The sequence below is a fragment of the Thalassophryne amazonica genome, chromosome 1 (genome assembly GCF_902500255.1).
Source record: "Thalassophryne amazonica chromosome 1, fThaAma1.1, whole genome shotgun sequence".
In the NCBI taxonomy this organism is placed as follows: Eukaryota; Metazoa; Chordata; class Actinopteri; order Batrachoidiformes; family Batrachoididae; genus Thalassophryne; species Thalassophryne amazonica.
In genome coordinates, this window is record NC_047103.1 from 15,005,650 (window position 1) to 15,032,617 (window position 26,968).

At 40.6% G+C, this 26,968-nt stretch overlaps 1 protein-coding gene across 4 annotated transcripts in view; it reads right to left on the bottom strand.

The window, feature by feature from the left end:
- Positions 1–26,968, bottom strand: part of phldb2b (pleckstrin homology-like domain, family B, member 2b) — a 132,126-nt gene that overhangs the window by 22,541 nt on the left and 82,617 nt on the right. For 2 of the 4 annotated variants that reach the window (XM_034165905.1, XM_034165925.1), the window contains 7 exons: positions 16,299–16,427; positions 13,085–13,240; positions 11,315–11,425; positions 11,130–11,204; positions 6,765–6,899; positions 2,565–2,708; positions 935–1,034 (listed from right to left, as the gene is read on the bottom strand). In XM_034165905.1, the coding sequence (XP_034021796.1) occupies positions 935–1,034; positions 2,565–2,708; positions 6,765–6,899; positions 11,130–11,204; positions 11,315–11,425; positions 13,085–13,240; positions 16,299–16,427 (850 nt within the window). The remainder of the gene's footprint in view (positions 1–934; positions 1,035–2,564; positions 2,709–6,764; positions 6,900–11,129; positions 11,205–11,314; positions 11,426–13,084; positions 13,241–16,298; positions 16,428–26,968) is intronic. The other 2 variants (XM_034165913.1, XM_034165919.1) reach the window with 2 other exon arrangements.

The window sequence follows — 26,968 nt, forward strand, 5'->3', positions numbered from 1 at the left end:
TGTAGTGGAAAAGTGGCTTTACAAATCACTTGGTGTACTCGGCCATGAGAAGTGTGTCTGTGTGTGGTTAAAGTGTGAAACATTCACTTAAATCATCAGTGATGTTCATGTATCTTGGTTCTGGGATTTAGACATGAGCTCATGGAGTTATGAAGTCAATAGACAGAGGAGAACAAAGGTCCAAGTCTTTAGGGTCCTGATGCTTCTTGTCTTACTATATGGTTGAGAGACTTGGACTCTAATCAGTGACCTAAGGTGACAACTGGATATCTTTGGTACACAGTATCTTCAGAGGATCCTTGGGTAGTACTGGAATGACTATGTCAAGCGAAGTGATGTATGGAGAATCAGGCGAGATGTAATTCTCGCATTGTGAGGGAATGTCAGGTATGACATTTTGGTCAAGTGGCGTGTTATTCAGGGCATGATCCAGCATGCACGCGTTTCAGTGTGTAGGACCCCAGCACGTACAGTAGGAAACATGGGTGGAACATCCTGTATAAGGAGCATGTAGAATAAAGACGGAAATGCAGAGCAAAAATCGATCTTTGCACAAGGTTGAGGCCCTATGGCCCATTGCTTCTGCTTCAGCTATAAAAGCGTCAGCTGTTGCCTGATCCATAAGGTTTTGTATTCCAGTTATGAATAAATGTTGGGTTTAACACGCAATCTGATGTTTTTTTTTTTTTATTATGTCTCAAAGGCCATTTGTTTGTTAAATATTGCACAGGCAACAGTTAATGCTTTTATAGCTGAAGCAGAAGCAATGGGCCCAGGTGTCTCCACTCAACCAATCAGCAGCTCTCAGCTGGACACAAACAATCAGGACAGATACAGGCTGCAGGGGCGTGATAGTTTTAAATCGATTCAGGTTGTAACAATGTGAATATTTCCTTTATGTGCTCTTATGCACTGTTCATGTGTGTGTGCTTACCTTTATGCAGACGTCGAGATTCAGTTTCCTTGTTGGATAAGGAGAGAATTCTGGGGAGAATACTGCCACAACTTGTGCTCTGCACCAGAGGAGGATGAGACTAAAAAAATAAAATAAAACAAATGAGAGGAGAAAGAAGAAAAAAAAAAAAAAACTTCTTGAAAGTCATATTAAAGGCCCAGTCACACGGCACTTAACGAAGGGCAACAAAGCCTAAACAAAACAAGAAATCTGGACTTTCATCGGCATCATTTAACCTTCGCGTAGCTTTGTTCCTGTAGCTGGCGCTTCATCATGATTTTTAAACTTGAAAAATTTGAACAAATGCTGCAGAAAACCTCAATTCATCCATATTTCGTTTTGCTGTAGTTCTTGACGTTTTTTTTTTATCATTTGGTTAGTTTTTGTAACATTAGCATTTAGTTTGACTTTGTTCAACCAGCTGAATGTTTTCACACAGTACAGAAGCCGGTTTGTGAGCGCTGCTGTGGAGGAGTGATGCAGCTCCTCCGTGGATGTGCTGGTGTATGGTGTGGAGCTTCTGCCGCTGCGTGTGATGTGGCAAGTGCTGCCAAGGTCATGCCATGGTGCTGGCCGGCCAGGAAGAATTACCAGCGCACAGCAGCCCGTGATCGTGGTGTGGTTCCAGTGCTGCACGCACCTGAGGAAGGAGGTGCTGCACAAAAAGTCCAGCCGGAGCTGCATGAACTCTGAAGGGCTTGATGTCCTCAAGCCTGTGCAGAGAGAAGAGCCTACAGGCACTTTTAGCATCTGACAGTTCAAACATTTTGAGGAAGTGATCCTTGATCGCTGCGTATTTGTTTGCAGCAGGGGGGCTTTGCAGGAGCGCGATCAGCCTTGTTTGTTGACCGCCTTGACAGTTCTCTCTCTCTCTCTCGCATATATATTTTGGGTATACAGACAGCGATTACAGTTTTGGTATTTGACAGATTTGACAAATATTTGGCGTGTTTGCAGTGTGTATTTTTTTGGTGGAGTATTTAGCGTGTGTGGTTAGTGTGGTGGTGTTTTTTTTGTAAAAATGAGGCGTCTTATGAATGTTGAGCAAGCGGTTCAGTTTTTTTTTTTTTTTTTTTTTTTTTTTAAATGGAGTAAGACGTAGCGCACAGCATGTCGTCAGAGTCTGAAACAGACAGTGAGGATTGTGATGATGAAGGAGATGATCCCTCTTTTGTTCTGGACGAGGAACCAGAGCAGGTGGATCCACAGACGTGCGCACAGATCTCCACAGTGGGTCGGATCACGTGCTTGTGTTTGCAGCTGAGCTCCATCCCAGCGCAGAGTCCTAGAACTCAGAGATACAGACGCACACTGCTCCAATAGTGGCTCCAAGTGTATTTCGTTTAAAGCATTGAGATCAAAGTTAGCTTCGGTTTCATTTTGTTCCTCTTTCGGCCCTTTTGCGGTCTTGATTCACAGGCTATTTGGTGATAAAGCTCGTTCACCTACCTTTTCTCAACAATTTGTGACTTTTTTACTTTTTCCTTCGTTCAGGAATCGTCGTACGCCATGTAAAGGAAAACTGTATCATTTATACAAAGAAATACATTATGGTATACAATATGCCAACACAGACCATGTGTTGTGTACATACAAACATTCTGTATACCTTTGGAGGGAAGCTGCGTCCAAGTGTTGAACAGGTGAACTGGGGGGTACTGGTGGGCGTGGCTTTCTTCCTCGGTATTGTTTCATTTAAGAGGGACCTGCCTTCTTTCTCAGACCTCTTCCTTTCCTCCAACAAACGAAAATGCTGCTCATACAAACAAACAGTGTTTTATGTCTGTTAATAATTTTTTCTTGTGTTTTATTGCTGCAGCTGAGATTCTGCATCCTGTCATTTCTCATATGTGTCTTGTTATTGATATTCACATTTTAGACATCTGTGCATGTTTTTTAAGGGCCCATGTCTATACTACATTATATTTGTTTCCCGACTGGGCGCCACCATCTTTTTGCAATTATTGTAAAGGAGAATGCCATATGTAGTTGCCTCCAGGAAAGAAAATAATTAAAAAGAAAACAAAAAAAATGCCACACCCAGCACTGTCTTTCAGAGTGGAATGCTTTTTTTTTTTTGGTCTAGTTGCACTTTGAAGTGAAAAATCCCTGAACATTTCCTAAAGACACTGTAACTGCAGCACCTTTACAGGCAATTAGAGGACAGGTTTATTTCTAATGATTCGTCACTCAAAACCTGTCACAACAGAGACAAAAAAAAAAGATAACCTTTGACAGCAGATTAGACAAACACTTGGTTCTTGCTGAGGGTGAGTACTTTTTAATTGTTCTACACTTTTAATCTGGTTGTTTGGTGTTACTGTTGTCATAGAAACAAAGCCCACGTGTAGGTGTTTTTCCCACCCTGATTGTTGGCACACTCACTTTTTACAGGAAAAAAAATGCTATATGGACAAGGGGCCTTAAATGTTTTTTGTGAAGAATTTTCTTATTTTTTGGTTTTAATCATTATTGGGTAATAATTGTAAAAATTTGCATGCCTCAAAAAGAAAGCTCATCCCCCCATACACACACACACACACACACATATCTATATATATCTATATATATATATACATACACACACACACAGTAGTGTTCAGAATAATAGTAGTACTATGTGACTGAAAAGATTAATGCAGGTTTTGAGTATATTTCTTATTGTTACATGGGAAATAAGGTACCAGTAGATTCTCACAAATCCAACAAGACCAAGCATTCATGATATGCACACTCTTAAGGCTATGAAATCGTGCTAAAAAAGTAGAAAAGGGGGTGTTCACAATAATAGTAGTGTGGCATTCGGTCAGTGAGTTCATCAATTTTGTGGAACAAACAGGTGTGAATCAGGTGTCCCCTATTTAAGGATGAAGCCAGCACCTGTTGAACATGCTTTTCTCTTTGAAAGCCTGAAGAAAATGGGATGTTCAAGACATTGTTCAGAAGAACAGCGTAGTTTGATTAAAAAGTTGATTGGAGAGGGGAAAACCTATACGCAGGTGCAAAAAATTATAGGCTGTTCATCTACAATGATCTCCAATGCTTTAAAATGGACAAAAAAAACAGAGACGTGTGGAAGAAAACGGAAAACAACCAGCAAAATGGATAGAGGAATAACCAGAATGGCAAAGGCTCACCCATTGATCAGCTCCAGGATGATCAAAGACAGTCTGGAGTTACCTGTAAGTGCTGTGACAGTTAAAGATGCCTGTGTGAAGCTAATTTATTTGCAAGAATCCCCCGCAAAGTCCCTCTGTTAAATAAAAGACATGTGCAGAAGAGGTTACAATTTGCCAAAGAACACATCAACTGGCCTAAAGAGAAATGGAGGAATATTTTGTGGCCTGATGAGAGTAAAACTGTTCTTTTTTGGTCCAAGGGCCGCAGACAGTTTGTGAGACGACCCCCAAACTCTGAATTCAAGCCACAGTTCACAGTGAAGACAGTGAAGCATGGTGGTGCAAGATCATGATATGGGTATGTTTCTCCTACTATGGTGTTGGGCCTATATATCGCATACCAGGTATCATGGATCAGTTTGGATATGTCAAAATAATTGAAGAGGTCATGTTGTCTTATGCTGAAGAGGACATGCCCTTGAAATGGGTGTTTCAACAAGACAATGACCCCAAGCACACTAGTAAAGGAGCAAAATCTTGGTTCCAAACCAACAAAATTAATGCCTCACAGATGTGAAGAAATCACGAAATCACTAGTTTAGTGATTCACAGGATTGCTAAAAAGCAGTTTGAACATAATAGTTTTGAGTTTGTACCGTCAACAGCAGATGCTACTATTATTGTGAACACCCCCTTTCTACTTTTTTTTTTACTAACAGCCCAATTTCATAGCCTTAAGAGTGTGCATATCATGAATGCTTGGTCTTGTTGGATTTGTGAGAATCTACTGAATCTACTGGTACCTTGTTTCCCATGTAACAATAAGAAATATACTCAAAACCTGGATTAATCTTTTTAGTCACATAGCACTGCTATTATTCTGAACACTACTGTATTATATATATATATATATATATATATATATATATATATATATATATATATATATATATATATATACATACATACATACACACACACAGTGAGGAAAATAAGTATTTGAACACCCTGCGGTTTTGAAATTTTCATCTTAAGTGCATGTTCACTGTGAGAGACAATCTAAAAAAAAAAAAAAAAAAAATCCAGAAATCACAATGTATGATTTTTTTTATAATTTCTTTGTATGTTACTGCTGCAAATAAGTATTTGAACACCTGCCAACTAGCAAGAATTCTGGCTCACACAGACATGTTAGTTTTTCTTTAAGAAGCCCTCTTATTCTGCACTCTTTACCTGTATTAATTGCACCTGTTTGAACTTGTTACCTGTATAAAAGACACCTGTTCACACTCCAACCTGTCCACCATAGCCAAGACCAAAGAGCTGTCTAAGGACACCAGGGACAAAACTGTAGACCTGCACAAGGCTGGAATGGACTACAGGACAACAGGCAAGCAGATTGTTAGAAGACAACAACTGTTATGATTATTTATTAGAAAGTGGAAGAAACACAAGATGACTGTCATTCTCCCTCGGTCTGGGATTCCATGCAAGATCTCACTTTGTGGGGTAAGGATGATTCTGAGAAAGCTCAGAACTACACAGGAGGACCTGGTCAATGGCCTGAAGAGAGCTGGGACCACAGTCACAAAGATTACATTAGTAACACATGATGATGTCATGGTTTAAAATCCTGCAGGGCAGCAAGGTCCCCCTGCACAACCCAGCAAATGTCCAGGCCCGTTTGAAATTCACCAGTGACCATCTGGATGATCCAGAGGAGGCATGGGAGAAGGTCATGTGGTCAGATGAGACCAGAATAGAGCTTTTTGGAATCAACTCCACTTACCATGTTTAGAGGATGAGAACAACCCCAAGAAAACCATCCCAACTGTGAAGCATGGGGGTGGAAGCATCATACTCTGGGGGTGTTCTTCTGCAAAGGGGACAGGACGACTGCACCGTATTGAAGGGAGGATGGATGGGGTCATGTATTGCGAGATTTTGGCAAATAGCCTCCTTCACTCAGCAAGAGCACTGAAGATGGGTCATGGCTGGGTCTTCCAGCATGACAATGACCCCAAACACACAGCCAGGGCAACTAAGTAGGGGCTCCGTAAGAAGCATTTCAAGGTCCTGGAGTGGCCTGGCCAGTCTCCAGACCTGAACTCAATAGAAAATCTTTGGAGGGAGCTGAATCCAAACCTGAAAGATCTAGAGAAGATCTGTATGGAGGAGTGGACCAAAATCCCTGCTGCAGTGTGTGACAACCTGGTGAAAAACTACAGGAAACGTTTGACCTCTGTAATGGCAAACAAAGGCTACTGTACCAAATATTAATACTGATTTTCACAGGTGTTCAAATACTTATTTGCAGCAGTAACATACAAATAAATTATTTAAAAAAAAATACATTGTGATTTGCGGATTTTTTTTTTAGATTATGTCTCTCACAGTGGACATGCACCTAAGATGAAAATTTCAGACCCCTCCATGATTTCTAAGTGTGAGAACTTGAGTCGGGGAGGGAAGAGGGGTCTCGGTTTGTCACCATGTTCTCTGGTCAATGCACAGAGGGTGTCCTGGGGAGGGGGCGGGGATTCAGATGAGAGGATGAAGAAGAAGTAGAGGAGTAACAGAGCTTTGGGAGGAAAAGGTGAGTTTTGTTAAAAAGCTTTAAACAGAAGAAAAGAAGAAAAACAGATGGAAGGAGACATTGTGACAGACTCTGCTTACTAAACAACACACACCTCATCCTCCGCTGGTTTCGGGGTGCTGTCGTCGGGGGAGACGCTTGCCTCGGAATCAGGAGAGGCATTGAGCTGCGCGGAGGCCAGGCCGCGTTTAGAGTAAATCTCACTGATTTCACTGACTGTGATATAACCCTGGAAGGTATCGAGGAGAAACGAGGGAGACAGACAGCGTGAGGCGGAGCACAGTGTGAGACAGCCACAGGCATGACCTCAGAACGGACAATTAGTGGTTAGAATGATGCAGCATTTTGAATTTGAAGTCTCAAAGGAAATACCAAACAAAGTCACGTTGTTAGCAGCAGAAATCCTGAAAGTGCAGTTACGATTAAACACAAAAACACAAACATGACACATTCTATGGACGTTACTTTATTAATGCAGTGTATGTGAGGGAAGCTGTGTGAGAGTCAGCACCACAGCACCGGATCCTGAAGCCCTTCAGCAACGGAACGTAGAAAAGCTAAACTTATCCTCTCAGTCTTCTTTTCAGTAATGGTTACGGTTTAAGTTAGTTTTAGTAACCCAAGTAAGATGACCATCATCACACTATAATTTCTGTAATGTTTGTCTATTTGTCGCAATAACCAATTTACACCAAACTCGGCCTGTGGATGAAGGATGATTCCAGAATTGCCCTCAAAGGGTTTGTTTTAGCAAAAGTGGCGTCAATAGCCAAAATTCTGATTTTCATTCTAATGTCCACTAAACTTGGCACACGTATATGGAAGTGGCTTCTCAAAATTTACATCTTCTACCCTGATGAGCACCAAACATGGCACACATATTGAGATAGGCTCCAGAATTGCCAAGCAAGGTCAAATTTACCAAAGGTCAATCACTGGAGCCAAGATGTCTGCTTATTTGTTGGCCTGCTTCCCCCAGGAATTAATTTTCTACCAAACTTGGTATGTCAGTGAATACTGACATCGAAATTGTGCTTAATTCATACTGGCAAAAGGTCAGGGTCAAGGGGCTTGATCTTGAACTCAATTTTGGCCAAATATGGCATGCAGTTAGGTGGAATACAGAACTGCCCTGACATTGGCAGCCAAAGCTCAATAATTTGGGTGAAGATCAAGGTCACTGGGGTCAAATGGTGAACAGACTGCATCGATATAGCACTTTTTTAAAAATCTGAATCAGAAGCTCAAAACACTTTACAATGATGCTTCACATTCACCTGTTCACACAGACAGACTCACACACCGATGCCAATGCAGTCCATTTACCATTGGGGTCAAATGCCACACTGCCACAGCTCTTACTGTCGGCATGCCCACGTGTACTCCAGTATATTTCCTTGTTTCTGCCCATATCAAAAAGTCATTTTGTTGCACAAAGTGGACTGATGTGTCTGGACAGAGCATCGCCATAACAACGCAAACGCCTCTGACAAAACGTTGCGACTGGATGCCTTTAGAAGCAGACCGGGCTCAAAGAACATACCCAGTTCATCTATAAATTATCTTTACAACTATGGGATTAATTTGTCTGCAAACCCAGTAAATAATAAAATGTCCATTCACATTTCCAAGACCCAAAACCCTAATTATTGACCTTACTGTTTATCGCACGCATACCAGTTTATCACTGCCTTGAAACCATTTGGAGCCCGTTCAGTTTCTGGTTTCATCTTTTAACTCTCAATGTTAAAGTGCTGCCTTGAGATTTATAACAAACTGTAAAGTCCTGACTCATCATTGCGAGTTATATTCTCGGGTGGGATGGCCTTCTTTGGCCACCTGCTTCCATGTTACCTGTGTGTAATTACCAAGCCACGGAGTACTGGACAATATTCTTTGTGCTTTGATGACCTTTACTTACTTTCAGTCCCAATTGTTCGTACTGAGCTTAGGAAAAAGGCATTTGCTTATTCTGCCCCCACTGCATGGAACAATCTGCAAGATGTTTTACAACGTGACTGCCTAGTTTCTCTGAATGAGTTTAAATCTGCTTAAAGACATACAGTAGAGGCAGCTTCTTTGATTTGTCAATGCTTTTAATTCAGTGCAGTGAGTTGTGTTTGGTGCAGTTTTTAAATTTGTTACTGATGCCCTTTTTACTGTATGTGTTCTTGTGATATTCTTTTTATGCTATGTCTGTAATCGTGCTTATTTTATGTTGCTGCCTGTCTTGGCCAGGTCTCCCATGAAAAAGAGGTTTTTAACCTCAGTGGGACCTCCTGGTTAAATAAAGGCTAAATAAATAAATAAAATAAATAAAGTTAAAGTCTTAAAGACAGTTTCATGATTTTGATCATGAAAAGGATTCTATTGAGCACTATTAGAATTTTATTAATTATTATTAAAATAAAAGATTCACAATCTTATTTGATCTTAAAATTCACCTTGTCTGGAGAAAAAAGTGCAGCAACAACACACCGGGAAATGGGAAAGTGGACCTGCAACTCTCACTTTTGTTTTATTTTGCTCATATGGCAGATTAAGCAGATGGTTCAGAGCATTTCAGAGAACTGAATTTGCAAGGCACCTTAGGTGGTGCATTTTGAGCCTTGTTCTAAAAGTGGAACCATGTAGCACTCTTCTGTTGAATTCTGGGACAGTTTCAGGAGTGCAAAATACTCTGAGATTGTCCATGTTTGCAAACGGTGCGAAACAAAACCGCGCTCACACAGGCCTGCTGTGTCAGTGACTTTAGTTAAGAGGTTTATGTTTATTTGTTTCCTTGTTTTAATCCAGAAATTTCAAGTTCCTCGTTTCCATCAAATGTGGCATGAAATTCAAACCTTGCACATGAACTTCTTCCCTCAAGTTGTCTTTTAAATCTCACAGAACAAACTAACCACAAGAGTCCTGGAATCTCCCCAAAAGAAATAGTTTACAGCAATGAAAAGAGTTGTAATTCTGTGATTTAACATAATAATAATAAAAACACTTTATAATAACTACATTTTCAGTACAAAGTAAATTTGGTCAATTGTGTGGAGAAAAAAAAAAAAAAATCAAAGAAACCTTTAACTTTTAAACGGGCTCCTCTTTAAGTTGTGTAAAATCACTGTTAAATCATCAAGTCTTGGCCATGATTCCAAACTTCACTGTCTGTCATGAATTAGGACTTTAGACTTGAGGATGACTGTCTGTCCATGTCTGTTCAGAACAGTTTAAAACTACTTTTAAAACAATCTCAATTTATAGCCACTTTAAACATTTTAAGATGCAGCAAATCGCATACGTGAGATGGTGACAAAGTTGATTGTCAAGATAAATTTTTTTTTTTTTTTCTGAAACATATTACTGCCATGCAACAGCTAAACAAATGAATGAAAAGTCCATTTCTATTTTTGTTTTTTGAGGAAATACATTTAAATAGTCCACTGGGCACATGTGGTGGCCCAGTGGATAGTGAGCTTGGTTTCAGCGCAGAAGGTTCCCGGTTCAAACCCCACCCCTGCCACAGTTTTCCCTGCAATGTGGAGTTGCGTCAGGTGTAAAACTATTTAACACATATCGTACAAAAACTTGAAATCCTAGGTGTCACCCCTTTGAGTCTGGACTGCTTGAGGTTTCTTCCTCAAATCATCAGAGAGTTTTTCCTTACCACTGTTGCCTGTGTGCTTGCTCTCAGGGTTGGTAAGGTTAGACCTTACTTGTGTGAAGCACCTTAAGGCAGCTTTGCTGTGATTTGGCACTATATAAATAAATGAAATAATAAATAAATAAATAAATCCTGTTTAGTTTTGGCGATTTAAGTGGCCAAAAACAAATTTTGTGGTCAAAGTGCAATACATGTGAATCCACTTTCTTTTTTTCCCCAATAAATGGTAGATGGCTGAAACAGATATAACTTGTTTTATAGGGAAACAGAAATGGCACAATATCTCCATTTTGGAACCAAACCAAAATATGCATTCAAAAAAATCTGCATCTTGTTTTGAGTTACAAAATTAATGGCATGTGTAGCACCGTCAGTGTACTACATCCTGGTAGTAGTGGTTTCATTTCTTAAAAACAAAACAAAAAACAGTTAATTTAATTTTGGAATTAAACTCTTCAAATGAGTTTGAAGATGGAAGAGGGAAGACGGCAATTAGGAGCAATTATGAAGATTTAAGCAGAATATCGAACAAAAAGAGAAACAGGAAATGAAGACATGAGGAAGAAGAGATAAAGTACCTCAGCATTCTTTAGAGAAAGGAGAGGAAGCAGAGGAAAATCCACCTAAGCTGAGAGAAGGAGAACAGATTGCTGAGTGTGCAGGTGTTCTCATGTCCAGTCTGAATCCAATCAAGCACAGCAGGAAACCCTCGACTTTAAAAACCGGTCCGGCCCTCTTTAGGAGTCTTAACGAGTCCAAAGAGGAAGGATGGGATTGTTTTCTTGTATGCCTGTCAATCAAACCTACCTCTCTTAGAGTGAAACCCCGCCCACCAGTGAGGTCAGAGTGCTTTCTCTCCAGCGCGTTCAGGTTTTCCTTCTCCTAAAACACATAAAAAAAGATAAAGAAATGTAGACAAGAATAATGCAAAACAGTTTCTTGTGATTCATGCATGAAAAAGGGCGGTGATTTCAATCTCCACATCCTTGTACCCTTTGCAGCATCGCTTCAAGGTTGTTCCTTTCCTTTAGGAAGCTCTCCTTCTCTCGCTGAGCCTGCTGGGTAATCTGTGCCGCCTGCTTCTTAAAAGTCAACAGCCGTTCCTAAAATATAAATAAATCAATTATTTTAAAAAAGAATGAAAAATTATTTACTGATTAGACTGTGCTTGTGATTTTAAAAGCTTTTTGTATTATTATTCAACTTGAATGCATATACCATTTCATGCCACCAGAAGGTGCTGTTGCACTGGTGACAGCAGACCGAGTTAGTAAATCTGCATTCACATGTTCATGCGAGAAAAACAGTTGTACGGGCCGTGATGGCGGATTTACAGTCTGCTGCAGCAGCAGACGGTCTACGATGGTGACAGACGTGCGAAATTTTCTATGCTAATCGGACAATAATTCTACTCAAGAAGTAACAGGGAGCACCAACAAAATGCTTCACATCATAAACTTAAATTACAAATGTAAAGAAAATAAACACAAAAACAAGCAAACAAAAGCACAGAAGCTCAATCAATCAATAAATTAAACAAAATTTTTATATAATAAAAACAAACTAATTAAGAAATTATGATTACCCATTTAAAATCAAGGACAAGACTGGCATTCTGCAAGCGGAACAAATGAAGCCCAAACACACCTACCCATTTTGTAGTTACCACAGTTGGGGAGGTGATGGTCTAGTGGTTAAGCGTTGGGCTTGAGACCAGACCTCGGTTCAAATCCCAGCCTGACCAAAAAAAAAAAAATCACTAAGGACCCTTGGGCAAGGTCCTTAATCCCCTAGTTGCTCTTGGTGTGTAGTGAGTGCCTTGTATGGCACCACCCTGACATCGGGGTGAATGTGAGGCATTATTGTAAAGCGCTTTGAGCGTCTGATGCAGATGGAAAAGCGCTATAGAAATGCAGTCCATTTACCACATTAGCTGAGGCTAACTGGCTTTGATTTTGATTTTTGGCATCATTTTACAGACTTTGTGATTGGTTTTCATATCAAGTATCTTGGGTGTGCGCATTACACTCTCTGACCAACATACTGCCTCAATAACTGTGGCACCATAAATGTAGCTAATGTCACCCAGCTATCAATACCTGCCAATTAGCACGATCATACAAATTAAATAAAAATTTCGCTGAACAAAAATGGTTAAGCACAGGAAATTAATTGCACATCAAGCCATATTATCTGAGATGTCTGTAATAATTGTTCCTAACTTTATGGCTTAAAACAACATAAATTATCAAGTTATTAAAAAAAATACTGTTGTCGCACAGAGACTAAAAAAATTTGTTTCTGATGTAAAGTTGGGCATTTTAACATGGATTTCTATTGAGATTGACTCACTTTTGGAGCCAGCCTCAAGTGGCCATTCAAGGAACTGTAGGTTCTTACACTTCCACAGTGGCTTCATTTTTCAGCTCCGGTGGTTGCTGTTTGTCTCAAAGAAGGGGCATGTGCAAAAAAAAATTACGCTTTTTAACTTTCAATGATGGGTGCACAAGTTTTCTGTTGTCCTCTTGTTGGAAACAACAGAACTTCTGTCGGCCACAAAACACCAAAACATGAATGCACCATGTTATCTGATGCAACGACATTATATTGTTGCGGTTTAGCAGCTGTTAGGTTTTATACTACTAACTACACCTATACTAAAATAAGTATCTACGAGTATATCATATTCACAACGCGTTGCAGTGGAACAGAGCATGGTCTGCACATTTGATGCGTCACACACACAGGCAGGCAGCGGTTACCTTGCGAGTGACAATGCTGCGCTGGTAGTCTGCGATCTCCCGGAGGAGCTGCTGACTATGATTCTCCTTCTCTTCATCCTGCCTGCTTTCCTTCTCCAGCTGCTGGAACTCAAGGTCCTCAAATCGCTTTGTCTCCGCCTCCAGCACCTCACAGTCCTGATACACACACACAAAAAAGTGTCGGACAGGTAAAAATGGGGGGGGGGGGGTACAGGAAAGAACGTACATGGAACAAATACACAAACAAAAGAAAAGATAAAAATAGTGTCAAGTCAGACAGGAGTGCAAGAAATATGCTCTTTTTTAACACCAAAAGGCCTTTTTCTCACACTTTGTACAACAGCACGATAATATACACACACACAAATGCTCCAATAGTTGATGTGAATTTCAGAACATGTGATTGATTGTTGATGTAGTGATCACTGATCAAACCAACAATTCATGTCAAGTATTGAGCTTTTTAAAGTAGGACCAACTGGTGAAGTGCACATGCAAGTGTTCAAGAACAACCAGACAGTGAATTTGTGTATTTCACATTTACTGTACATACAATACCAAGCAAATGTACACACACACACACACACACACACGATGTCTCATTAACACACTGCAGTCATGCACACTTTGACCTTCAACACATAAGCTGTGTGTGAGGGAACATGCAATGTGCTGTAAAAGCAAATTACTTCTTGAATGTTTCTTTTCAAAGCATCGCTAAAGTTTTATTCAGTAAAATCAACTAAATATACATTCATGTGTCAGGAATCACATAAAACAAGCTGCACAGATGCTGCAAATCCATTTCAGGAATATTTGAGCACATGTTGCTATTTCTCAGCACAATCAAAGATGGATTAATGCACCACATTATTCAGGGGCAATTTCTATGTGTATCATCAAGTTAACCAATCAGATTATTGAATAAACACAGAAACGAGTGGGTTACTGCCAAGGAAAGTGATACAACACATAAACCGTAGTCAGAAGAGATACAACGCTGGACGTTATCGTGACTGGTATGACGAACATCGGTGGCGTCCACTGTGTGTAAATTTGATTTATTGACCAAAGTAAAGCTGTTTCAGCCTTTTAAATGGATCTCACACACAAATTCCTTAAAGTGCCGTGACCTGCCACTTACACTACCTGTAAAGGTAAGAGGAATATCCGTTCGCTTTCTCCTAAACTGTATTTTCAACATCATGTGCACTGCACTTTATCACAAATGTGATCTTTTTCTTTCCGTTCTGTGTATGATTAAGGTCTGTAATAAGTTTTTGTATCAAAGCACAGGCTATTCCACATCTTAACGACGTGTTATCATCTATGTATTTGTTTCAACCCACGTTTAAAGTTCGCACACCCTGTGAAACTCGAATCCACTTGTCTATCTGATCTCCAGAGCCTCTCAGTCATGAGGAGGGACAAAAGTGGAATTAAAATGTGGTACAAATCAGTTATGAAAGTTTTTTATAAGTTGACATATAATTAATTTTTGTGTTTCACTCAGTTTCACTGTCTATTGTGTGTGCAGAGTGTACATGTGTAGTGGTGAACCTGTTTATGTCTATATTTGACCTGGTTTTTGGTGGTTTAAAGTGCAAACACTTTCTGCTGACAGACAGTGCCTAAACACCAGCTGTGCACCGGACCACAACTCGTTTTTAGATCAAAGCAACCCAGCATGGCCCCATGGAGTATCTTGATTTAGAGGGTGCAGGATTGCAAAATCGATATCTGTGGAGGTTGAAAACAAGCAATTACACGTGTTGTGTAGTGTGCCTTTTTGCACCGGTGGAAGATCATGGCCAAAATGTTCTGACTTTTCATGTCCTGATTAAGCAGGATCTTGATTCTCACACCCGATCCTCAAGATCAAGGCATCGGATAACCAACACCAACCCAATATCACAGTCATTTAGAATTGGCTAACCACTGCCACATATATTTTAATATTCATTACTTGAGTGAAAAACAAAAGTGGAAGTGATTTTAGAACCTCGTTCTCTTCAGTGAACCCAAACCTCAGTATATCTAATGAAATTGTTTCCATGTCCTTGCTAGAAAAAGATTTCTCATGTAACAATACATATATCCAATGAAACATCATAATTATGTAAATTTGCACGTTTAGCTCTGAACAGACGTTTTCATCTGTTCAGTGGTGAAAAGAAGCAGTTTACTCTTGACTTCTTTGTACCATGTACAACATTAATGAACCTGTTAGCTTCTGCTTGTTAATGCAGTGTTTGCATTTTAATAAATAATGTGTTGATTGAATACATTTTTCTTCTTGCTGCATGAGACAGTAGTAATACATTTCAAAATAAATGTGACTTTTAGTCTGGTGCAACTTTTGTATGTTTTTCACCCTCTTTGTGATGCATTCTTGGACATATGCAACTTGCACTCCAGTGTGACCTGTAATTGGGAAAATATGGTCATATTTGTCTTCTTTACTACAATAACATTCTCTCTTTTAACATTATGTTATTATTATTTTTTTTTTTTTACCTCTGAAATACAGATGTGTGTGGAAAAATACAAGGCTAGAGGGGTATAGTCTGGCTATAGTCAGATCGTGAATCTGGCCTGTTGCAATGAGCCATGAGTAACTTAAAATTTTACCTTCAACTGTGATACTACAGGGTTCTCCAGTTATTTATCATGTCGACAACAAAATGTCCTAACATGCAAATACAAACTAAAAGGCTTGCGTTTTTCCGCCTTGAACTGAGAATTCAGGCAATAGAAAATTCAGGTTTGATCATTTGACTGGAAATTTGCAAATGTCATTGCAAAGGTCTTTCTGAAGCTTCTACTGGTGTTTATAAAATTTGAAAAGAAAGACTTGCAATGAGAGCTCCCAAACGTCCTTGTGTGAGACTGATCTTTCTCTCTACTGCCACCTGCTGTTTTGGAAAATGCAGTATGAAGTATGTGGGAAAGGATTTTAAGCAGAAATGAAACCAGCAGACAGAAAGTTGCATGCATCTGTGTAAACATCCAGCTGACTCTACCTACCACTGTACACGTGCACATCTGAGTGGGAACATGTGACTTCATGCGTGTGTGTGCAAATATTTGCTTTTCAAATTTCTTCGGCGTATGTGCATGCATAGCTGCTTGTGTTGTGTATGCGCGTGCATTGCCTGAGAGCACGCACTTCCTGTGCATGCGTGTTAATGTTTGCACGTGTGTGCGTACTAACCCTGGCTAGCTGCTCCTGCAGGGGCTCCTTGGTGGCCTCAGGGCAGCTGTCCAGCTGGGAGCGTTGCTCACACACAATCTGAGCCAACCTCTCTACTCTGCCCCTTTCTGCCTGCAGCAACTCACACGCCTGGCACATGCACGCACACACACACACACACACACACACACACACACACGCGCGCGTGTGCGCACATACATGCCCACACAAACATACATGTACACATTTGTTGACGTGTACATGAAACACAGAAACAAACACACCGGACAGAGAGAGGATGGCAGCGTTAGTGGGACTGGGGGAGCCACGGTTAGTTACTACGGCAACCAGGTAGCAAGAGTAGCCTAACAGGGAGGGAGGCGAAGGTTTAAAAAAAACAACAAAAAAAACACAAAAACAAATCTAATATTGGATGGAGAGATTAAAAGCTGCTGGTTAGAAATGGATGGATGAAGGTCATCTTGCAGCTGTGCTTCTGTGAGCATGATTACATGATTGATGGAGGACAGAATTAATGGAATGACTCTGTAAAGCAGTGGTTCCCAAATGTTATTTTTCTACCAAATGAGAAACTGAAGCAGATAGTTTGACCCCCAAATGTGTGCCAAAGCCAATCACACACCATCTTAATGCTGGTGACCATTGCACGCTTGGAAGTAGACACGTGGCTAACATGTTAGCTAGCCATTTCACATAAACCAGCATTTTAAAATTCCAGCTTTCCTGAAATATCTGACCCCAAAAACTTGTTGATTTAGTCAGAAGAGAAAACAGCAGTTGAAATAGTATATTCCCTTCAAATATTTATTCATTTATGATCAAGCAACCAAGCTGAGCAACCAAGACAGCTAGCTTGAATTGTAAGTGAGTAAGTAAGTAAATTTTATTTATATAGCACCTTTCACAGACAAGAGCCACAAGGTGCTTCACAACATAAAAGCAGAGTACACCACACAAAACATCAGACAATGGCCGAGACATAAAAACATAAAACATAACATAGGATCACAGAGCAGCCTAAAAGCTAAGCAAACGCTTGAGTAAAAAAGAAAGTCTTAAGTTGGCTTTTAAAAGTATCGACAGAGTCCAGTGAGCGCAGAGAGAGCGGGAGACCATTCCAAAGCCTGGGAGCAACAGCCTGGAAGGATCGCTCTCCTCTGGTTGCAAAATGGATGCGAGGAACCATCAACAGATTTTGGTCCACAGACCTCAAAGCCCTGGCAGGGGCATAAGGCTGGATGAGGTCACAGATATAGGGAGGCGCCTGGCCATGTAGAGCTCTAAAAGTTAAAACCAAAATTTTAAAATTGATCCTGAAGGACACTGGCAGCCAATGAAGCTCCTTTAAAATTGGGGAAATATGAGTCCTTCTGTTAGCTTGTGTCAGAATTCTTGCTGCAGAGTTCTGTACCAACTGCAGTCGACGCAACTCCTTCTTGTTTAGACATGAAAACAAACTGTTACAATAGTCTAAACGTGTTGACACAAAAGCATGAATAATCAATCAATCAACTTTTTTCTTATATAGCGCCAAATCACAACAAACAGTTGCCCCAAGGCGCTCCATATTGCAAGGCAAGGCCATACAAAAACGATGAAAAACCCCAACGGTCAAAATGACCTCCTATGAGCAAGCACTTGGCCACAGTGGGAAGGAAAAACTCCCTTTTAACAGGAAGAAACCTCCAGCAGAACCAGGCTCAGGGAGGGGCAGTCTTCTGCTGAGACTGGTTGGGGCTGAGGGAAAGAACCAGGAAAAAGACATGCCGAGAAGGGGGGAAGAGATCGATCACTAATGATTAAATGCAGAGTGATGCATACGGAGCAAAAAAAGAAAGAAACAGTGCATCATGGGAACCCCCCCACAGTCTACGTCTAAAGCAACATAACCAAGGGATGGTCCAGGGTCACCCGATCCAGCCCTAACTATAAGCCTTAGCGAAAAGGAAAGTTTTAAGCCTAATCTTAAAAGTAGAGAGGGTATCTGTCTCCCTGATCTGAATTGGGAGCTGGTTCCACAGGAGAGGAGCCTGAAAGCTGAAGGCTCTGCCTCCCATTCTACTCTTACAAACCCTAGGAACTACAAGTAAGCCCGCAGTCTGAGAGCGAAGCGCTCTAATGGGGTAATATGGTACTACGAGGTCCCTAAGATAGGATGGGACCTGATTATTCAAAACCTTATAAGTAAGAAGAAGAATTTTAAATTCTATTCTAGAATTAACAGGAAGCCAATGAAGAGAGGCCAACACGGGTGAGATATGCTCTCTCCTGCTAGTCCCCGTCAGTACTCTGGCTGCAGCATTCTGAACCAACTGAAGGCTTTTTAGGGAACTTTTAGGACAACCTGATAATAATGAATTACAATAGTCCAGCCTAGAGGAAATAAATGCATGAATTAGTTTTTCAGCATCACTCTGAGACAAGACCTTTCTGATTTTAGAGATATTGCGTAAATGCAAAAAGGCAGTCCTACATATTTGTTTAATATGCGCTTTGAATGACATATCCTGATCAAAAATAACTCCAAGATTTCTCACAGTATTACTAGAGATCAGGGTAATGCCATCCAGAGTAACGATCTGGTTAGACACCATGCTTCTAAGATTTGTGGGGCCAAGTACAATAACTTCAGTTTTATCTGAGTTTAAAAGCAGGAAATTAGAGGTCATCCATGTCTTTATGTCTGTAAGACAATCCTGCAGTTTAGCTAATTGGTGTGTATCCTCTGGCTTCATGGATAGATAAAGCTGGGTATCATCTGCGTAACAATGAAAATTTAAGCAATACCGTCTAATAATACTGCCCAAGGGAAGCATGTATAAAGTGAATAAAATTGGTCCTAGCACAGAACCTTGTGGAACTCCATAATTAACTTTAGTCTGTGAAGAAGATTCCCCATTTACATGAACAAACTGTAATCTATTAGACAAATATGATTCAAACCACCGCAGCGCAGTGCCTTTAATACCTATGACATGCTCTAATCTCTGTAATAAAATTTTATGGTCAACAGTATCAAAAGCAGCACTGAGGTCCAACAGAACAAGCACAGAGATAAGTCCACTGTCCGAAGCCATAAGAAGATCATTTGTAACCTTCACTAATGCTGTTTCTGTACTATGATGAATTCTAAAACCTGACTGAAACTCTTCAAATAGACCATTCCTCTGCAGGTGATCAGTTAGCTGTTTTACAACTACCCTCTCAAGAATCTTTGAGAGAAAAGGAAGGTTGGAGATTGGCCTATAATTAGCTAAGAGAGCTGGGTCAAGTGATGGCTTTTTAAGTAATGGTTTAATTACTGCCACCTTAAAGGCCTGTGGTACATAACCAACTAACAAAGATAGATTGATCATATTTAAGATTGAAGCATTAAATAATGGTAGGACTTCCTTGAGCAGCCTGGCAGGAATGGGGTCTAATAAGCATGTTGATGGTTTGGATGAAGTAACTAATGAAAATAACTCAGACAGAACAATCGGAGAGAAAGAGTCTAACCAAATACCGGCATCACTGAAAGCAGCCAAAGATAACGATACATCTTTGGGATGGTTATGAGTAATTTTTTCTCTAATAGTCAAAATTTTGTTAGCAAAGAAAGTCATGAAGTCATCACTAGTTAAAGTTAATGGAATACTCAGCTCAATAGAGCTCTGACTCTTTGTCAGCCTGGCTACAGTGCTGAAAAGAAACCTGGGGTTGTTCTTATTTTCTTCAATTAGTGATGAGTAGAAAGATGTCCTAGCTTCACGGAGGGCTTTCTTATAGAGCAACAAACTCTTTTTCCAGGCTAAGTGAAGATCTTCTAAATTAGTGAGACGCCATTTCCTCTCCAACTTACGGGTTATCTGCTTTAAGCTACGAGTTTGTGAGTTATACCACGGAGTCAGACACTTCTGATTTAAAGCTCTCTTTTTCAGAGGAGCTACAGCATCCAAAGTTGTCTTCAATGAGGATGTAAAACTATTGACGAGATACTCTAGCTCCCTTACAGAGTTTAGGTAGCTACTCTGCTCTGTGTTGGTATATGACATTAGAGAACATAAAGAAGGAATCATATCCTTAAACCTAGTTACAGCGCTTTCTGAAAGACTTCTAGTGTAATGAAACTTATTCCCCACTGCAGGGTAGTCCATCAGGGTAAATGTAAATGTTATTAAAAAATGATCAGACAGAAGGGAGTTTTCAGGGAATACTGTTAAGTCCTCTATTTCCATACCATAAGTCAGAACAAGATCCAAAATATGATTAAAGTGGTGGGTGGACTCATTTACTTTTTGAGCAAAGCCGATAGAGTCTAATAATAGATTAAATGCAGTGTTGAGGCTGTCATTCTCAGCATCTGTGTGGATGTTAAAATCGCCCACTATAATTATCTTATCTGAGCTAAGCACTAAGTCAGACAAAAGGTCTGAAAATTCACAGAGAAACTCACAGTAACGACCAGGTGGACGATAGATAATAACAAATAAAACTGGTTTTTGGGACTTCCAATTTGGATGGACAAGACTAAGAGACAAGCTTTCAAATGAATTAAAGCTCTGTCTAGGTTTTTGATTAATTAATAAGCTGGAATGGAAGACTGCTGCTAATCCTCCGCCCCGGCCCGTGCTACGAGCATTCTGACAGTGTGACTCGGGGGTGTTGACTCATTTAAACTAACATATTCATCCTGCTGTAACCAAGTTTCTGTTAGGCAGAATAAATCAATACGTTGATCAATTATTATATCATTTACCAACAGGGACTTAGAAGAAAGAGACCTAATGTTTAATAGACCACATTTAACTGTTTTAGTCTGTGGTGCAATTGAAGGTGCTATATTATTTTTTCTTTTTGAATTTTTATGCTTAAATAGATTTTTGCTAGTTATTGGTGGTCTGGGAGCAGGCACCGTCTCTACGGGGATGGGGTAATAAGGGGATGGCAGGGGGAGAGAAGCTGCAGAGAGGAGTACAAGACCACAGCTCTGCCTCCTGGTCCCAACGCTAGACAGTCACAGCTTGGAGGATCCAAAAAAATTGGCCAGATTTCACCCAGGTTTCGAAGACATGATTTAGCAGACTGGCCCAGGTCTCCCAAGTACTGCTGAATACCTGGAATATGGGCATCAGGGGCAATAACCAATGTCTCTGTTTTGTCTGCGTTAAGCTGAAGAAAGTTATTCGTTAGCCATTGTTTAATTTCCACCCAAACAATGGAGGAGGGAATCAAGCCTCTTAATCTCAGATGGCTTAAAGGAGCAGTAAAGCTGGATGTCATCCGCAAATAACTGGTAAGAGATATCAGTAAATCTTTGAATGATCCTACCTAAAGGGATCAAGTACAATAAAAACAAAATGGGGCCCAATACAGAACCCTGAGGGACTCCACATAACAGGTCCGCAGACTCTGACCTTATCTGGTTAGCAAAAATGCTAAAGCTGCGCCCAGACAGATATGAAAAAACCACAGAAGAACTGACCCTGACAGTCCGACATGATCCCTCAGTCTATTCAGCAGGACCTGGTGGTTAACAGTATCAAAGGCAGAGGACAAATCCAAAAGAACCAATACGGTGGATTTCCCAGCATCAGCAGACATCATAATGTCGCTGGACACTTTCAAAAGAGCCGTTTCTGTAGAGTGTTGTCTACGAAAACCGGACTGAAACCTGTCATGAATGTTATTCTGATCCAGGAAGAGTGTCAGTTGGTCTGAAACCACCCTCTCGAGGATCTTAGACAGGAATGGGAGCTTAGAAATAGGTCTAAATCTACTTAGCTCCATTTGATTTAAACCTGGTTTTTTCAGTAGAGGCAACACTATGGCATGCTTAAAAGCACTGGGAAACACACCGGTGGACAAAGAAAGATTTACCATTCTAGTAATGCACGGACCAATTACCTCAAATACTTTAATAAAGAGCCTGTAGGGAAGGATGTCCAATGAGCAAGAGGAAGGTTTCATCTTGCTCACCAATGCCGAAATATCAGCAAGTGTCACAGCCCTAAATGAAGACCAAATGCTGGGAGCAGGCTCAATAACAATAGAAGTACCACACAGGGAGGGTGGAATTTTATCCTTAATCAACTTGATTTTGTCAGTGAAAAAACTCAAAAAAGCATTGCTGTCAGCCTCAGAAAACACAGGACTAACTGAAGCAGCAGGACATACAAGAGAGTTGATTGTATCAAACAACACTCTGGGATTCTTCTTATTCACAGACACCAGCTGACGTATGTAGACAGAACGGGCACTCTCAGCCATTTTGTTATATGATAGAACCAGCTCCCTGAGATGAAGCCTGTGAACCTCAAGTTCAGAGGATTTCCACAGGCGTTCAGTCCTTCGACACAGTCTCTTAAGACTTAAGAGCTCTTCATTAATCCAAGGGCACTCATTTTTCTGTAAAGACACATTGTATTTGACAGGAGCCAACTGATCAAGAATAGTATCAGTGTTGGTTAAAACACTGGATAAAATTGTCCATATCAAGAAAATCAGTGAACAAACAAGGATTAAACATAGAAGAAAATCTTTCTGCAGTTTCAGCAGTGATGATACGCCTCCGAGACTTAACTTCTAAGGGCTTCTGATCAGAGCTGGAATGCAGGTCAAACGAAACAAGACTATGGTCGCTCAAGTGGACATCTTTTATAGACATATTTAAAATGTCTAGGCCAAGTGTAAAAACAATCTAAAATGTGACCCTTTTGGTGAGTGGGCTCAGAAACATGTTGCACAAAATTAAAAGCTTCAGTCAATGATAAAAGCTCCATAGCAGAGCAAGATAACTTGTCATCAACATGAAGGTTAAAATCTCCAAGAATTAAAACAGATTCCAACGTTATAATAGAGGATAAAGTCACTAAAATCCTTAAGAAAGGCAGTAGCAGGGCCTGGGGGGCGATAAACCAACACACAGAAAAATGGGTTTGAGAAACCCACCTTGACCAACTGTGATTCAAAGGAGGGAAAATCCTGTGACTGTACCCCTTTACACACACAATCCTCTTTATAAACGATGGCAAGGCCCCCACCACGGCGACAGGGGCGGGGCTTCCCAAGGACACAGAACCCAGCAGGGCAGAGCTCATTTAAATGAAGAAATTCCTCTTCTCTCTGCCAAGTCTCCGAAAGGCACATTAAGTCCAACATTTCCGTTGATATAAGATCATTCAAGGAAAATGATTTATTGGCGATTGAACGCACGTTCAATAAACCAAGGCGCAAGGTGGACGACGTCACGTAGGCGCTGTCTGAGGCTCGCAATGGGATAGGACGAAGACAGTGGTCACGTGGACTCCAGCTGATCCGTGCAGGCGGAGGCGTAAACACGGAAGTGCACAGTAGCGATGGAACTACGCCACCAGGATACCAGCGCTGAGAAAAGTCTAGAACACCCATACCTAACCGAACAGGTGTCGATGCAGATGTGCCATCGCACACATCAAAGAGAAACGCCGCTGCACGCCTTCTCTTCACCTGGACACCAGCCCGCGAGCCTCTTCTCCTCTTATCCAAAAAGCCTTTTTTCCTCAGTCTCCTGCGGATCTTACACGGCGCCCTCAACAGCAGCGGATAATCAGGTGAGTCGGAACCGATAGTTAGGGGCGGAGGAAACGCCTGGTTGAACCTGTCTCGTGAAGCAAATAGGCTCTCCATTGTCTCCTTGATATGAAACAAAGAGTCCCGATCGTAAGTCCGTAAAGCCAAGACACCTCCATCTGCTAGTCGGGCTGCTAAAATAACAAATGTTGTAAAAGTGGCCATTAGTAACCAACACAACAGGAGCCGAGCAACGGCCACACCAGTCACAGGCGCCATCTTGGATGTATGTATTAGCCCGTATGTGATTGTTAGCACTTAGCTGGCTTGAAGACAAAAGTTTCAGCTTTGAAAGCAAATGTACTGTGAGAACATGACCTCATGCTGCTATCCAATTAGCGATTACACTCAATATTGAACCTCGCTGTTGGCTAGTTGATGAAGAACTGGATGGAGTTGAGTCAAATCAAATCAATTTTATTTATATAGCGCCAAATCACAACAAACAGTTGCCCCAAGGCGCCTTATATTGTAAGGCAAGGCCATACAATAATTACGGAAAAACCCCAACGGTCAAAACGACCCCCTGTGAGCAAGCACTTGGCAACAGTGGGAAGGAAAAACTCCCTTTTAACAGGAAGAAACCTCCAGCAGAACCAGGCTCAGGGAGGGGCAGTCTTCTGCTGGGACTGGTTGGGGCTGAGGGAGAGAACCAGGAAAAAGATATGCTGTGGAGGGGAGCAGAGATCAATCACTAATGATTAAATGCAGAGTGGTGCATACAGAGCAAAAAGAGAAAGAAACACTCAGTGCATCATGGGAACCCCCCAGCAGTCTAAGTCTATAGCAGCATAACTAAGGGATGGTTCAGGGTCACCTGATCCAGCCCTAACTATAAGCTTTAGCAAAAAGGAAAGTTTTAAGCCTAATCTTAAAGTAGAGAGGGTGTCTGTCTCCCTGATCTGAACTGGGAGCTGGTTCCACAGGAGAGGAGCCTGAAAGCTGAAGGCTCTGCCTCCCATTCTACTCTTACAAACCCTAGGAACTACAAGTAAGCCTGCAGTCTGAGAGCAAAGCGCTCTATTGGGGTGATATGGTACTATGAGGTCCCTAAGATAAGATGGGACCTGATTATTCAAAACCTTATAAGTAAGAAGAAGAATTTTAAATTCTATTCTAGAATTAACAGGAAGCCAATGAAGAGAGGCCAATATGGGTGAGATATGCTCTCTCCTTCTAGTCCCTGTTAGCACTCTAGCTGCAGCATTTTGAATTAACTGAAGGCTTTTCAGGGAACTTTTAGGACAACCTGATAATAATGAATTACAATAGTCCAGCCTAGAGGAAATAAATGCATGAATTAGTTTTTCAGCATCACTCTGAGACAAGACCTTTCTAATTTTAGAGATATTGCGCAAATGCAAAAAAGCAGTCCTACATATTTGTATGCACATTGAATGACATATCCTGATCAAAAATGACTCCAAGATTTCTCACAGTATTACTAGAGGTCAGGGTAATGCCATCCAGAGTAAGGATCTGGTTAGACACCATGTTTCTAAGATTTGTGGGGCCAAGTACAATAACTTCAGTTTTATCTGAGTTTAAAAGCAGAAAATTAGAGGTCATCCATGTCTTTATGTCTGTAAGACAATCCTGCAGTTTAGCTAATTGGTGTGTGTCTTCTGGCTTCATGGATAGATAAAGCTGTGTATCATCTGCGTAACAATGAAAATTTAAGCAATGCCGTCTAATAATACTGCCTAAGGGAAACATATAAAGTGAATAAAATTGGTCCTAGCACAGAACCTTGTGGAACTCCATAATTAACCTTAGTCTGTGAAGACGATTCCCCATTTACATGAACAAATTGTAATGTATTAGATAAATATGATTCAAACCACCGCAGCGCAGTGCCTTTAATACCTATGGCATGCTCTAATCTCTGTAATAAAATTTTATGGTCAACAGTATCAAAAGCAGCACTGAGGTCTAACAGAACAAGCACAGAGATGAGTCCACTGTCTGAGGCCATAAGAAGATCATTTGTAACCTTCACTAATGCTGTTTCTGTACTATGATGAATTCTAAAACCTGACTGAAACTCTTCAAATAGACCATTCCTCTGCAGATGATCAGTTAGCTGTTTTACATCTACCCTTTCAAGAATTTGTGAGAGAAAAGGAAGGTTGGAGATTGGCCTATAATTAGCTAAGATAGCTGGGTCAAGTGATGGCTTTTTAAGTAATGGTTTAATTACTGCCAGCTTAAAAGCCTGTGGTACATAGCCAACTAATAAAGATAGATTGATCAAATTTAAGATCGAAGCATTAATTAATGGTAGGGCTTCCTTGAGCAGCCTGGTAGGAATGGGGTCTAATAGACATGTTGATGGTTTGGAGGAAGTAACTAATGAAAATAACTCAGAACAATCGGAGAGAAAGAGTCTAACCAAATACCGGCACCACTGAAAGCAGCCAAAGATAACGATACGTCTTTGGGATGGTTATGAGTAATTTTTTCTCTAATAGTTAAAATTTTATTAGCAAAGAAAGTCATGAAGTCATTACTAGTTAAAGTTAAAGGAATACTCAGCTCAATAGAGCTCTGACTCTTTGTCAGCTTGGCTACAGTGCTGAAAAGAAACCTGGGGTTGTTCTTATTTTCTTCAATTAGTGATGAGTAGTAACATGTCCTATCTTTACGGAGGGCTTTTTTATAGAGCAACAGACTCTTTTTCCAGGCCAAGTGAAGATCTTCTAAATTAGTGAGACGCCATTTCCTCTCCAACTTACGGGTTATCTGCTTTAAGCTGCGAGTTTGTGAGTTATACCACGGAGTCAGGCACTTCTGATTTAAAGCTCTCTTTTTCAGAGGAGCTACAGCATCCAAAGTTGTCTTCAATGAGGATGTAAAACTATTAACGAGATACTCTATCTCACTTACAGAGTTTAGGTAGCTACTCTGCACTGTGTTGGTATATGGCATTAGAGAACATAAAGAAGGAATCATATCCTTAAACCTAGTTACAGCGCTTTATGAAAGACGTTTAGTGTAATGAAACTTATTCCCCACTGCTGGGTAGTCCATCAGAGTAAATGTAAATGTTATTAAGAAATGATCAGACAGAAGGGAGTTTT